This window comes from Cyprinus carpio, chromosome B13 (assembly GCF_018340385.1).
Source record: "Cyprinus carpio isolate SPL01 chromosome B13, ASM1834038v1, whole genome shotgun sequence".
Lineage (NCBI taxonomy): Eukaryota > Metazoa > Chordata > Actinopteri > Cypriniformes > Cyprinidae > Cyprinus > Cyprinus carpio.
This window is the reverse complement of record NC_056609.1, coordinates 11,733,664-11,746,354: the sequence shown is the minus strand read 5'-3', so window position 1 is coordinate 11,746,354 and position 12,691 is coordinate 11,733,664. Positions and strand designations below refer to the sequence as shown.

The following is a 12,691-nucleotide window of genomic DNA, read 5'->3' as shown; positions in this document are numbered from 1 at the left end:
CAAAGTTTATCATCTGTTTGTAAGCACTCCTGCCCTGATATATATATATATATATATATATATATATATATATATATATATATATATATATATATATATATATATATATATATATATATATATATATATATATATTAGTATGTTGTGAGGATGATTTCTAGCCCACAAGTGTCCACTGACAGCAGCAGCCATCGTAACCCTAAGAAAACCTTCCTATGACAGAGCTGAGCACACAAGGGGTTAACAGAAAGTTTCTGAAAGTTTGAATCTCCTCCCCCCAAACAACACCCCCTGGAATGGTCTGCCCCACTTGTTCACAAATCATGTGTGATTGTATGTGTGTATGTTTGTGAGTGAGAGAGTGAGTAAAGCTTAGTGTGTGTGTTTTCTTTCTGCCATATATAGGGGCAAACTTGATTCGAGACGAGGTTGTGTGTTCTATAGTCTGTGATCTATGTGCAAACCTCTCTTTCTTTCTATCATTCTTTCTTCTATACCCTCAGGACTATAAGGAGCTCTGCATACTTGGCCTGCTTTAGCCAAAGTTGGAGGAAAATTATTGAGCACTTGATCCATTATTTTGTCCAGTTGATTTCGAAGATCTGGTCAGTTGCTGGCAAACATGGAAGGAATGAATGACGTTCATGATGACGGATCCTTCATGTTCACCTCAGAGTCTGTGGGAGAAGGGCATCCAGGTGATTTTCAATCTGAACTTTTACATTTGTAAATTTTCTAAATTTTGTAGTATGTACTATAGAGATTTTGCATTCTGGACCTGGGTGCTTGCATGGAGAAAACCCCTTAAAAGACATGTACTTATGGACTAATTCACCTGCCTCGATAAGTCATTGGAACATATAGAAGTGGTGAGCTGGTTTAGCAACAGTTCATACAGAAGTAAGCTGCTTAAGCAGTTCAACGGGTTTCATTCACACTTTTCAGTAGCAAAACTTCCACAGTACCATGTGCTAAGCTGGTATTGCATGGAGTGAAATTGTAGTAGACAAAAATAGTCAATTAGGGGTCATGACTTTTACATAGGTGTTAAATTACTGCATAGCATTTGGAGGCTTTTCTCAGTTACATATTTACTATGCAGTTTATTTCATAATGAACTTACTGATACAGTGAATGGTTTGATTTTGACACCATCCCATGGCTGTCTAGTGAGTCAAATTTAGGCACACCTGTTTGCCAACAGATTTTGCTTCAGTAGTTACTTCTGTTTCATGTGGGAACTTGCCAGACCTTACATTTCTTATCAACCATATTGCGTTTCTCTCATGTCATGCTGCAAGGCCAAAGTGCTGTAGACATTTTCATATGCTGCACTCCTGGAATATGCTTAGTCAGTTTGATTGGCCTTTCACAATACATATTTCAAAGCTTCTTTCAAACTTAATGACTCTTAATAAGTTTTAATGACTTTTAATCTAATCCGGTCTGGTTACTCCTAGACAAATTTTGCAACACTGCAAACTGACCTGTCTGGTTCACATGAACAAAATTTTAAGAGTCTTGCTAAACATCTCCCATCAGCACATATTTCAGCAGATCAATCAATAGGCGTGCATGTGCAAGATGCAAAAAAATCTATACCATAATGCTCCAGACTGTAGTGATCTCATAGATTTGACTTGTTTGTCTCATATTATCACCTGAGATGTTTTTTTGGACAGCGTATTTTCTGATGTAACTCACCTAAACTGTTGCCTCAGCTAGCAGCCCAAATATAGACTGAGTGAATGATTCTGAAAGGAGAGGACCACTGGTATTGTCATCCAATTGCTCAGCAGGGGTTTTGCTTTGTTGGGATTCCTGTGTCCTACAAACTTACTACAAGAGAGGCATTAAACTCTTAATCTGAAACTTTCTGGTGTTATAACACTAACCCCACACTTGAACCTTCATCTGGGCCACTACATAACTTTGTTTTATAATGGTGTGATTTTGTTAATAGATAAAATCTGTGACCAAATCAGTGATGCAGTTCTTGACGCACACTTGAAGCAGGACCCGGATGCCAAAGTGGCCTGTGGTGAGTGAACATTTTTAATCACACATAAAATAAAAACATAAACTCCTTCTGTATAAACATGACTGTCAATATATTGTTTGAAAGTTTAAAGTCCAACAGCGGGTCACTTATCTTGACTCTCGTTCAGTTATAGAGTGACCATTTCTTGTACTCTTTCCATCCCTAAAGTTTAAGGGCATTTAAATGAATAACATTTCCATTTCTAACCTAGCAATGCATTATAAAATGCCAACTTTCCTTTTCATGGGTCATTGGACTAATTAAGGTTGTTTTAATCATCAGAAACTGTTTGTAAGACTGGTATGGTACTTCTCTGTGGTGAGATCACATCTCGGGCCAACGTTGACTACCAGAAGGTTGTGCGAGACACCATTAAACACATTGGTTACGACAACTCTGAAAAAGGTCAGGATCAATACATACTTTGATTTTCAGCATACCGCTGAAACTAGTACTTCAGATCTTTACTACCTCATCCACCATACATGTCCACTCTCTGCTCTTCCATCTGTTTAGGATTCGACTATAAAACCTGCAATGTGCTGGTGGCTCTCGAGCAGCAGTCTCCTGATATAGCGCAGGGTGTCCACGTTGACAGACATGAGGAAGATATTGGAGCTGGAGACCAGGTCCGAACACAACGGATGTGTACAAATGTGTTTGAGCACATCGTTTGAGACAAACATCCTCATATTGCATTTCCGTTGTGTCTTAGGGGCTCATGTTTGGCTACGCCACTGATGAGACGGAGGAGTGCATGCCACTCACTATTGTCCTCGCTCACAAACTCAATGCCAAAATGGCCGAGCTGCGGCGGGATGGCACCATCCCATGGCTCCGCCCCGACTCAAAAACTCAGGTCAGCAAAATAAAACTGAAAAACCTAAATATTATATTTAGAGTAAAAAATTGCACACCTACAATCACAAGTTGATATAATTGAGTCTTCAGAGCCACAATGTGCTGGTTCAAAGCCCCTGACTGACATTGACCATGCTATCTTATCAGCCGAGTGTTCATTGAACCAACACATTGGCCAATAGGTGGTCCTTACTTTTCCCAGTGGGACAGAGGACACGGCTGAGCACCCGTCAATCTCAGGAGCATGCCAGCAACTCAAGCTGGGCAGCTCTCAGGAAACTGAAACCTCTGGTCTATTTTAAAGTTCTGCCATTTTCAGACCATACAGCAGGAAATGTCATTCACATTCCCAAAGTCAATTGAAATGATGACTTCAGATGTTTTCCACAACTTCAGGTCACTGTGCACTACAAGCAGGAGAATGGCGCTGTTATTCCTCTGCGTGTCCACACAGTGGTCATCTCCGTCCAACATGACGACTGTATTTCACTGGAGGAGCAGCAGCGTATTCTGAAGGAGAAGGTCATCAAAGCTGTGGTGCCAGCAAAATATCTCGATGATAAGACTGTCTACCATCTGCAGCCAAGTGGACGCTTTGTCATCGGAGGGCCTCAGGTGAGCACTTTCTACAATTCAAACGGTTGTATGAAACACTGTTGTATAATGAACTTTAAAGGTTTAATTCACTTAAAAAAAGAAAATCAGTCATTACATTTTCACCCTTATGGTGTTTTAAACCTTTATGCTGTTTTTTTCCTACAGAATTCATTTTTTGAAGAATATTTGTGCAGCTTTATAAAAAAACAAAACAAAAAAAAAAAAAAAAAAAAACACAAAGTAGTTAGTATTATTTGTGCACTACTATAATATAAGTCTTATTCAGCAATACAAGTAATACTATTCATTGAATGAGGAACACGCCAAAATGAAGTCATTATTCAGTGAAAATCTTCACCTACTGTACTATATGTCAAAGCTGTCGTGCCAGTGTCACTGACACCACAACAGCACTGGTTCTCATGTTTATTGTAGCAGAACATGGTGAGCCATTTCAAATCTGTGCATGAACACAAACTAGACACAAACTTCTATGAGGTGAAGAGCTGTTTCATAATTCTTCACAACATTCTCCCTTTGTTTTTTCACAGAAAACATAACTAGTTTGGAATTACATTAGGATGACAGAATTCTCATTTTTGGTGAACTTTTGTTTAAACCATATAAAATCTTTGCTTTTCAGGGAGATGCCGGTGTCACAGGTAGGAAGATTATTGTGGACACATATGGTGGATGGGGGGCTCATGGTGGTGGAGCATTCTCTGGAAAGGACTACACCAAGGTGGACCGCTCTGCTGCCTATGCTGCACGCTGGGTGGCTAAGTCTCTGGTCAAGGCCAAACTGTGCAGAAGAGTGTTGGTTCAGGTAAGACAAAAGTGTAGACATCTTGAATAAAAAACTGTGAACAATGCATATGGTTGTGTCTAGACAAAAAAAAAAACTGATCCACATTATTGATCAATTTGATCTGGATCCAGAATCTGGAATGGATGAGCTGGTGTCTGGAGCAGGGTCATGAATATTTAATGTATTCTGTAGGTGTCTTACGCCATTGGAGTCGCCTACCCTCTCTCAATCTCCCTTTTCACCTACGACTCATCAGAAAAAACAGAGAAGGAGTTGCTACAGATTGTCAACAAGAACTTTGACCTCCGACCAGGTGTCATTGTTAGGTAAACAATTAATAAGATAATACGTTCTTATACGTTCTTTAGGGAAGGAAAACAAAATGTTCTGTTTTTCAGCTTTAAAAACACAATGGTTAAGTTCAGTACTTTGTGTGGGTGTGTTAAAATGGAGGGGAACAATATGTACGTGGAATTTAGTGAGCATGATTTCACCAAGTACAACATGTTCTTGGATCAACATCCTTGTTGATCCTGGAACAACATTCCAATTAACCAATCAGAACTGAGGGATAACTTTTCAGGAAATATCTGTTTTAGGCTTACGATCAGGGTTAGGTGCTTCTACACCCTTGTTAATCAGCTATCATTTCACACTGACTTTAGGAATAAATTATGGGTAGAGTTTAGGTGGGTTTATGGTGTATGGGTTTAGGTGTAGGGTTTGGGTCTATATTTTTGGACAGTAGGCCTAATGTTGATCCAGGAACATGTCTTACTTGGCAAAATCACGGCATCCAATCAGGTTTACTTAGACCTAAACAGCAGCTACTTTTAGTAGACGAAAATAACATTTTGGTCAATGAGTAACCACAAAATAAAACTAAATTAACATTTTCTATATTAAAGTAAATATTAATAGTTAACATGAACAGCAAGTGAAAACTGTCCTCTTGAAATAATAAGGACACTACTGTAATACAATATTGTGAATTCTTTACACTTTAGCATGTAACTTAGTTCAAGTTCACATGTTTGCACTATTTTGGGCAGATTCAAAGGTATAATATTACAAATGTGTGTGTGTGTGTGTGCCTTGTATTCCCATCCAAATGTCCCCACAAGGATAGTAATACCACAATTAGTTTTTTGGATGTTATTATTATTATAATATAATACAGCTTATAAATCATACTAAATTAAGTTTTTTTGAAAATCTAAAAATGCAAAAAGTTTTCTGTGAGGGCTAGGTTTAGGATTAAGGGGCAGACAAAAAGTTTGTATGGTAGGCTATAGAAACCATTACACCTATTGGTATTCCTAATAAAACATGAACCAGTGTGTGTACACATCTTAAAAATCTGTGACATTAAAAACAGAGAAATACAGGTCCTTCTCAAAAAATTAGCATATTGTGAAAAAGTTCATTATTTTCCATAATGTAATGATAAAAATTAAACTTTCATATATTTTAGATTCATTGCACACCAACTGAAATATTTCAGGTCTTTTATTGTTTTAATACTGATGATTTTGGCATACAGCTCATGAAAACCCAAAATTCCTATCTCAAAAAATTAGCATATCATGAAAAGGTTCTCTAAACGAGCTATTAACCTAATCATCTGAATCAACTAATTAACTCTAAACACCTGCAAAAGATTCCTGAGGCTTTTAAAAAACTCCCAGCCTGGTTCATTACTCAAAACCGCAATCATGGGTAAGAGGTTAACCCAGAAGGCCATCATTGACACCCTCAAGCGAGAGGGTAAGACACAGAAAGAAATTTCTGAACGAATAGGCTGTTCCCAGAGTGCTGTATCAAGGCACCTCAGTGGGAAGTCTGTGGGAAGGAAAAAGTGTGGCAAAAAAACGCTGCACAACGAGAAGAGGTGACCGGACCCTGAGGAAGATTGTGGAGAAGGACCGATTCCAGACTTTGGGGGACCTGCGGAAGCAGTGGACTGAGTCTGGAGTAGAAACATCCAGAGCCACCGTGCACAGGCGTGTGCTTTTGAACCAGAAACAGCGGCAGAAGCGCCTGACCTGGGCTACAGAGAAGCAGCACTGGACTGTTGCTCAGTGGTCCAAAGTACTTTTTTCGGATGAAAGCAAATTTTTGCATGTCATTCGGAAATCAAGGTGCCAGAGACTGGAGGAAGACTGGGGAGAAGGAAATGCCAAAATGCCTGAAGTCCAGTGTCAAGTACCCACAGTCAGTGATGGTCTGGGGTGCCATGTCAGCTGCTGGTGTTGGTCCACTGTGTTTTATCAAGGGCAGGGTCAATGCAGCTAGCTATCAGGAGATTTTGGAGCACCTCATGCTTCCATCTGCTGAAAAGCTTTATGGAGATGAAGATTTCGTTTTTCAGCACGACCTGGCACCTGCTCACAGTGCCAAAACCACTGGTAAATGGTTTACTGACCATGGTATTACTGTGCTCAATTGGCCTGCCAACTCTCCTGACCTGAACCCCATAGAGAATCTGTGGGATATTGTGAAGAGAAAGTTGAGAGACGCAAGACCCAACACTCTGGATGAGCTTAAGGCTGCTATCGAAGCATCCTGGGCCTCCATAACACCTCAGCAGTGCCACAGGCGGATTGCCTCCATGCCACTCCGCATTGAAGCAGTCATTTCTGCAAAAGGATTCCCGACCAAGTATTGAGTGCATAACTTAACATAATTATTTGAAGGTTGACCTTTTTTGTATTAAAAACACTTTTCTTTTATTGGCCGGATGAAATATGCTCATTTTTTGAGATAGGAATTTTGGGTTTTCATGAGCTGTATGCCAAAATCATCAGTATTAAAACAATAAAAGACCTGAAATATTTCAGTTGGTGTGCAATGAATCTAAAATATATGTAAGTTTAATTTTTATCATTACATTATGGAAAATAATGAACTTTTTCACAATATGCTAATTTTTTGAGAAGGACCTGTACACTGATTACAATCCTTCTCAATCGTCATAGTAGGCTAATATATGTAAACATGACATTTCCCGATATGTCCTCCAGGGGGAGTATCGCTACCACCAATAGGCCTAAATGGTGGTTCTACTGTGTATTAAGCGTATTTTAAAAAGTAACGATGCACTTAAATTAAGTACATTTTATTTAGTTAATCACAATTTTGGTGTAAGTAGGATTTAGGCAAGGGCTGTTTGGTGAAAAGCTAACAAACTCAATTTCTACTTGACAGGGACCTGAACCTGAAGAGACCGATCTACCAGAGCACCGCCTGCTACGGTCATTTTGGCCGGTCAGAGTTCCCCTGGGAGATGGCCAAGAGTCTCAAGGTTTAAACTGAGAGGCGCGCGCCAGTCTTACATTCAGTCATTCAGGAGCTCTTTCTTCCAGCGCTCCTCTCTCAGATGATTTCAGTTCTCTTCCCACATATGCTACATTTCAGATTAGACGAATATATAGGCCTACTGTAAATTGAATCCGGTCTTTTATTTAGAAGACTGCCGTGAAAGGATCCCTCACAACTGTTTCATCGCATCAGCACTCATGACAATCTACCATTCCTTCCGTGTTGCCAACTAAGTTTCAGGGGAAGTTGCTAAAGGCAGATCGATTTGTTGCTACAAGTTGCAAAATGACGTTGTGATGTCATTGCTTGATGACCTCACTGCATAACCACGACACAAAACAGCATTTTTATGTAGAGCACACAACGAGATTACTCAAATCTCAGCGAATTTTTTTTTTTAAATGTTATTTGTTCATTCAAATATTATAAACATACAATATTGTAATTTGTAAAAGTAACAAGTAGCATCTTTATGATCGGATTTTGTACAACATTAAATTATTGAACAGTTAGCCTACACATTTTATGTACTTTTCTTATTAAGTAGTAAAACTGCACATTCTGAACAATTTTTCTTACAGTGTACCTAACTGGACAACAATTATATGTACAAGCTAATAACATGCTGTAGCCTATCATTAATGTGCATTTATTATTGACCAATTGGAACTAGCAACTTAATGCACATTTGATGTTTGTACTGTTAGGCATCTTTCTCCAGCTCTCTCCAGACTGATGTGCTGCTTGACTGGCTAGCTGTTCAATGGTTTCCTGTTTTTATGTAATTTAGATGAAAATATGTGCCTTTATTATCATTATGATCATTTGTTGCTAAAAAAAAAAGAAAAGAAAAAAAGTTTCTTGGGTATTCTGAAAAGTTACAAAATCTAGCAACAAAATTGCTAAATTGGCAACACTGCATTCCTTCAAGCTAAAGTGCATCCTAGCCTATACCAGCTTAGAATATAGAGAAAACTTTAAGTAATCAGCTCATAGTTTGATTACCTTAAAAAGTGTAAGTACTGTGACTCTGTGGTGCTATCAAAACATTACTCTGTCAGCAGCAACACTGGCATGAGTTTTGGGCGGGAATATCAATGGAGAAGAGCTTGGGAAAACTGCAGTGCAATTCTGTTTGGTGCCACTAGTGCCTCAGAAAAACACATTTCGGCTTTATAGCCTTACGTAAAATGATTTAAATAATTATTATTCATTTTCTTTTTCTCTTTCAATTTCTGTTTCTTTTTTATGAGCCAAATGAACTATTTAGTCAGTTTTTCATTGTGGCTGTAACAAGTTAAAGCAGTGTGTTGCGAAGAGTTATAAGCATATTGTGGACCACTGGGAGCTTTAGGTTTTATAAGTTATACAATCTGATAAACATATTCCTTGCATCATATATTTACAGTCTTAAAAGGGTCTAATTTGTGTGCCTCTTTCTTGCATCATAAGAACTTTTTGACTGCATTATCTCATTAATGTTTGATAATGGCAGAGGGGTATTATGAGAATATTGTTGTTTACGTGTACAGATCCTGTGCTGGTCTTACATTAATTGTCATCCCTGGAGAGTGAGCATATGTGTGTGTGTGTGTGTGTATGTAGCCTACTTCAGTTATGAACAAAGCCAGATTATGTTGCATACTTGAAATGTGTGTGAAAGCCGCTCATTTGTTTTCTTTAGACTTCTGGGAGTTCAGCAGAGGCATTAACCCCTAAAAACACTATAAACCATCTTCTTCTTGCTGTTTTCTTTCAGATTTTCAACTTTTGTCTATAAGATTGAATTAAGAATTTGACATGTAAATAATTGTGGATAATTGAAGTTGAAGAAAATTCTTCATATATGTCTGGTGTCAGTATGGATGTCTTTAAACACAGTGAATGACTCATTTGTTGGTTAATATGCCAACCAATCATTCCATTATGTTGCATTATGTGCAAATAATATGTTTGCTACTACACAGTTTTGCAACAGGTCACCAAAAGCTGAAGCGAAACACTTGATAAGTCAAACAAACTCGAAGGCCATGGTGACTACTAACAGGAATTGTGTGACACAGTCTACATGACTTAAGCAAAGTTCATTCACAGAAATGAGAGAGAAAGGTTAACGAGTGTAACGTCTGATTCTGCTTTATTTCCATTCATTTTAAGGCAAAATTACAGCACAATCAAACACATCCTGCCATAAAACTCCAAAACATTTCTCCAATCTCTGGTCAAAACAAAGGCACATTAAGTTATTTTTGCTATCTGGTATGTCATTAAATGCTGATGTGTGGCAGAGTCTTGTTGAATGGTGACAGCAGGTTTGCAGCAGTACAGCTATTGACTGTCAGAGTCCAAGATTAAGTAAACAAATAGATAATACATGAAGGAACACAAGTCTAGGCAAAAGGTAATGCAGAAAAAAATGACTCTTTTAACTGTTTTTGAAGGACTAGTCAAAAATTACAACTTTATTGATTTTTTTCCCGTGTGGAACACAAAATGAGAATTTTTGCAAACTTTAGAAGATGCTGGTTGTTTGCATGTTACTTAAAAAATTTATCTCATGTCTGTTAAGCTCCAAAAACCACAAAAACAGTGTCCTGCTGTGACTTGTTTGCTGCATTTCAATTCTTCTAACTATGTGATCATTTTATGCGAGAAACAAAATTAAATGTAATACATTTTTCTCATATTTGATGGCACTGATGGAGTGATACGGAACAACTGAAATACGCAAAATGAGTCTTATGAGCTACTTTTATGGCGGTCATTACTGTGAATTATCCAGTGAGGAATTGAACTGCACAACAATTCTTCAAATTTCTTCTTTTGACTTCCACGGGAAACATAACAGCATTTGGATTTGAAACAAAATGAAAGTGCGTATACATTGAATTTTTATTTTTGGATGAACGATTGACAATGGGACGAATCAATGGTTTAAACAAATGAAACCAAATTATGGGGTTAACACAGTATTACAAGATGCAACTGAAGCAAAATAAAGCTCGCTATGAAGGAACTGTTCTTAACAAGTAACAGAAATGGTCAAACTTTCACTTATATCTGGTGGATCGATGCAGTCTTGAATGCAGAGAGAAGATATGTGACAGCAAAAGACAGATCTGAAATTCCTGAGCGAAGAGAATTAGTAAAGTGAAATGACACGAAATATGTTTTCAGGACGACACCAGTAGGATCAATCTGTGATAAGCTTAAATATGGCTCTTATCCTGACAAATTAAATGACAAAACTCCCTTGATATTAACTGAGGAACAATATAATTTTTTGTTTGTCATGCTGGTAGTGTGAAAACATTTGACCAATGTAAATGTCAAATGAAAATATGTAAACCAAATTGCATCTGTTTTTCAAAACAAAATCAATTCTGAACTTGCAGTCCTGCTGCAAGTCATTTTGTCTGCAAAAAATAACTCACAGAGACTACTGTACATCTAAGAACACCTAAACTAGTCACCCTTTACATTAAAGGGTAGCTTCTGAGAAAACTCAGTCTTTCATTTCAAGACGCTTCCTTGTAACCAACTCCCATAAACCCCAAACACACACACAACAATTCCCACAGTAACAGAAAGAGGGAAAGCTATGATCACACTGACCTCAGGACAAACTCTCTTCTCAATTACATTTGGTCACAATGCACAGCAATACTCATAGACTCTAACATGACATCTGGAATGGCACCAGTTACTGGCGACTTAATGTGATAAGCTTATGCGCCTGTTTCGCGAGAGTTTTTTGCTGAACTCATTCAGCTTAGTTGTTTACAACCAGCATAATATTTGCTGCATATCCAAAAAAAAAATAATAATAATAATGCATGCCTTATATATTCAAGGCAGTTTGACTATGGACACAAAGTACATTTCTATTAAATATCGGTATTTGGTTTTTAGTTTTAAGGCACATCGTTACTGACAATCATCTGAAAAATAAATTCTGACAGCATACGGTGATTAAGCAAAATGAATCACCTTGATCAGTTAACAGACAGCAGAGATATTTGACAATAAAATGCTATTTAGCCATCTCTGCCTTTGAAAAAAACTAAAGGCACAGAAAACATCAGCATTTTGGGATCCATTGTCTGGAATTGGCACAACAGCATCTGTTATGAGGCACTATGTTAAAATGCTTGAGTGTTGATGGTTGCAAAAGGCTTCGGTTTAGTTTACTACACCATTGGGGTAGTGGTCCTCTGGTTTCACCAATGGACGCATGTAGTCTGTAGTTCTTTTATCCAAGTAACGCAGATACTTAAAAATCCCAATGAGATCTAATGGAAACTCCGACACATCCAGGCAATGATCTTTGTTTTTCCCAGCATGGAAGCTGTGTGATTCAAAAGGTCCCCGGAGAGTGAAGAAGTCTCTCAAAAATGTGCAAAATCTGAGCTGGATTCTTTGGCAAAGGTGTATGAGAGCCATGTCCAGTTTCTGTTACTTTCCCTCTGCAGTTGTAGTGTTTTTCTAGTGTTGAGAGACATACAGGACACTGAGGTTACAGTATGGATAGGCTCTCAGGCTGGTGCTGACTGGCCCCAGCAAGAGACTCCATTTTGTGGTCTCGGCTTACGGACTGTAGAGATTGCCCACGGGCCAGCACCATCATTGTGTCACTAGATATCCCGGCGAATTCAAAAGCAAATGTGCCGTAGAACAGCATAATAATGACACAGAAGACCCACTCGAAAATAGCTGATGCATGTTGCAGGACAAAAGTCTCCTGGACGAAAAACACCCCGCCTGAGGAAAGTTTCATCAAGGAATCATAGTGAACACTGTAAACTCATGCTCAGGCCTGTTTGCATTACAGGAAGAACATGCATGAACTCAGTGACTGAGAAAGAAAAGCAGTGCAAAACTTGAAAGCTGAATACAACAGGATATTCGAACATTCTGGGAATATATGTTATCTGAGAATATTGCAACACTAAACCTGACCAATGAAAAAATAACAGCTACAGAATACAGTTGTCAGAATTAATTATTTTTAAAGCTGTTAATGCTTTTGTGACATCATAGAAAATGTTTTCGATAAAAAGTTC

General features: G+C 38.2%; 2 protein-coding genes across 3 annotated transcripts in view; one reads left to right on the top strand and one right to left on the bottom strand.

Moving 5' to 3' along the window:
• The first annotated feature begins 329 nt into the window (after window positions 1-329).
• Window positions 330-9,475, top strand: LOC122139400 (S-adenosylmethionine synthase-like). 2 transcript variants are annotated; one of them, XM_042736546.1, is made up of 9 exons: window positions 331-698; window positions 1,964-2,041; window positions 2,324-2,446; window positions 2,558-2,670; window positions 2,757-2,900; window positions 3,299-3,517; window positions 4,143-4,325; window positions 4,500-4,633; window positions 7,515-9,475. In XM_042736546.1, the coding sequence occupies exons 1-9, from the start codon at window positions 623-625 to the stop codon at window positions 7,615-7,617; spliced, it is 1,173 nt and encodes a 390-aa protein (XP_042592480.1). In that variant the 5' UTR covers window positions 331-622; the 3' UTR covers window positions 7,618-9,475. The 2 variants fall into 2 exon arrangements, with proteins under 2 accessions (XP_042592481.1, XP_042592480.1); XM_042736547.1 differs by lacking the exon at window positions 7,515-9,475 and having other exon boundaries at window positions 330-698; window positions 4,500-4,637.
• The window catches only part of LOC109100573 (transmembrane protein 150A-like), a 29,227-nt gene continuing 25,605 nt past the window's right edge, over window positions 9,070-12,691 (bottom strand). Inside the window, exon 8 of the mRNA XM_042736548.1 lies at window positions 9,070-12,389. Within this exon, the coding sequence (XP_042592482.1) occupies window positions 12,145-12,389 (245 nt within the window). The 3' untranslated portion in view covers window positions 9,070-12,144. The remainder of the gene's footprint in view (window positions 12,390-12,691) is intronic.